The sequence below is a fragment of the Pollachius pollachius genome (genome assembly GCF_949987615.1).
Source record: "Pollachius pollachius genome assembly, chromosome: 18".
Classification (NCBI taxonomy): domain Eukaryota; kingdom Metazoa; phylum Chordata; class Actinopteri; order Gadiformes; family Gadidae; genus Pollachius; species Pollachius pollachius.
In genome coordinates this window covers 5,710,401-5,712,506 of record NC_136951.1, presented here as the reverse complement: position 1 = coordinate 5,712,506, position 2,106 = coordinate 5,710,401, and the positions used below count along the sequence as shown (strand labels likewise).

Below are 2,106 nucleotides of genomic sequence, written 5' to 3'. Positions count from 1 at the left end.
GGAATAGATATAGCTAGATTGCTTTCATAAAAATGAAAGCAGTACATTATCTCGTGTTCAGCTGATATTTATATATATATATACATATATATATACATATATATTTAGAGTGAAGTCTTTCTGTAAAGTCACACATTGTAGTGCTAGTTTTGGCAACATTACCTCTAACACTTGGACAGCGCTCTGCAAGGACTATGATAAAACATGGGGATAAATGGTGATGTGCTGATATTAGTCATCTCATGGTGCACTGGTGTTTCAAGCTCTTGTGTTGAGTTTAGAAGGCATTTTGTTGAAACGATCTATTAGCATGAGTAACTATTATGCCTACTATTATGAAATCACTTGACCATGAAGAGGAAAATGCTTTCTGATGAAAAGGTGTTCATACTGCTACTCTGCACTCCAGTGATTTGACCAATGAACTTAACTTGGCTGTGCAGCAATTATGTTGTGGTCCCAAAATGAACGCTTGCCACCAGTCAATAGTGGATCAATTCAACCATTTGACAAGTTAAAAAATATAGGGGCTGCACATCAAAACAATTGCTTTCAGAAGGAAATTTAGGCATGCAAGCTAAAAAAAAGCTAAAAAAAACACAATTTGAAAAGTACATGCTGAACCCTGCCCCAACCTGTAAGCAAATAACGGGGTCTGCTAAATGGCGAAATGTAGTTAATTTGCTCATTATCTTGCACGTTTCAAGAGACCCCAAGTTACCCATGCCCTTCTTCAAATTAAACCGAATGCTCTTCGACCAACATTACTTCCTGTTAACTAATCGTCTGTTGTTTGTCTCTGTGCTCTCCATCTCCCCCTGCAGGCCCAGCCATGCGGCGTCGCTGGCTAGTGATGCAGCTGCTAATGCAGGTGTGGCTGACGGCAACCCCCTCCAACAGCGAGCGGCCGTGCCCCAAGAGCTGCCGCTGCGATGGGAAGATTGTGTACTGCGAGTCCAGCGCCTTCCGCGACGTCCCCAAGAACCTGTCGGGGGGCTCCCAGGGCCTCTCGCTGCGCTACAACAGCCTGGCCAGTCTCAGGGCGGGCCAGTTCGTGGGACTCAACCAGCTCATCTGGCTCTACTTGGACCATAATTACATCGCTACCGTGGACGCAATGGCCTTTCAAGGGGTCCGGAGGCTAAAGGAGCTCATCCTGAGCTCCAACAAGATCACCGTGCTCCACAACACCACGTTTCACCCCGTACCCAACCTGCGCAACTTGGATCTGTCTTACAACAAGCTGCAGGCTCTGCAGCCGGGCCAGTTCCAAGGCCTGCGCAAACTTCTGAGCCTCCACGTGCGCTCCAACTCGCTGAAGAGCATCCCCATGCGTCTGTTTCAGGACTGTAGGAACCTGGAGTTCCTGGACCTGGGCTACAACCGCCTGCGCAGTATCACCCGCAACGCCTTCTCAGGCCTGGTCAAGCTCACCGAGTTGCACCTGGAGCACAATCAATTCTCCAAGATCAACTTCTCCCACTTCCCTCGGCTCTACAACCTCCGAGCGCTCTACCTCCAGTGGAACCGTATCCGCTCCATGAACCAGGGGCTGACCTGGACCTGGGCCTCGGTTCAGAAGCTGGACCTGTCCGGGAACGACCTGACCGAGGTGGACGCCGTGGTGTACCAGTGCCTGCCCAACCTGCAGACCCTCAACCTGGACTCCAACAAGCTGTCCAACGTGTCCCAGGAGGCGGTGGACGCCTGGATCTCCCTGAGCACCGTCAGTCTCGCCGGGAACGTGTGGGACTGCGGCACCGCCATCTGCCCCCTGGTGGGCTGGCTGCGGAAGTTCAGGGGAGCCAAAGAAACCACAATGATCTGCGCCTCGCCGAAACAGGCCCAGGGCGAGAAAGTGATGGACGCCATCGAAGCCTTCGGAGTGTGTCGCTCGAGCCTGGTGACGGCGCCACTGGCGTCTAGCCTCCCGCCGACCCCCTCCGGCTTCAACTTCCGGACCGAGCGGCTCCCTTACATTCCCGCCACGCCGACTAGCTCCCGGGACAGGGGCCGCGAGAGCCCAGTGGGATTTGCCACGCCTTCTGCCGTTTCCCCTCCCCCTGGAGGAGGAGGTGGAGGAGGAGCGCCAGCGCCTCCGCCGCC

At 53.1% G+C, this 2,106-nt stretch overlaps 1 protein-coding gene across 1 annotated transcript in view; it reads left to right on the top strand.

Moving 5' to 3' along the window:
- Positions 1-832: 832 nt before the first annotated feature.
- LOC307089266 (leucine-rich repeat transmembrane neuronal protein 4) overlaps positions 833-2,106 on the top strand; it is a gene marked incomplete at both ends in the record, with an annotated part of 104,017 nt that continues 102,743 nt past the window's right edge. Inside the window, one exon of the mRNA XM_079755460.1 lies at positions 833-2,106. This exon is cut by the window's right edge and continues 322 nt beyond it. Coding sequence (XP_079611586.1) covers positions 833-2,106 — 1,274 coding nt within the window.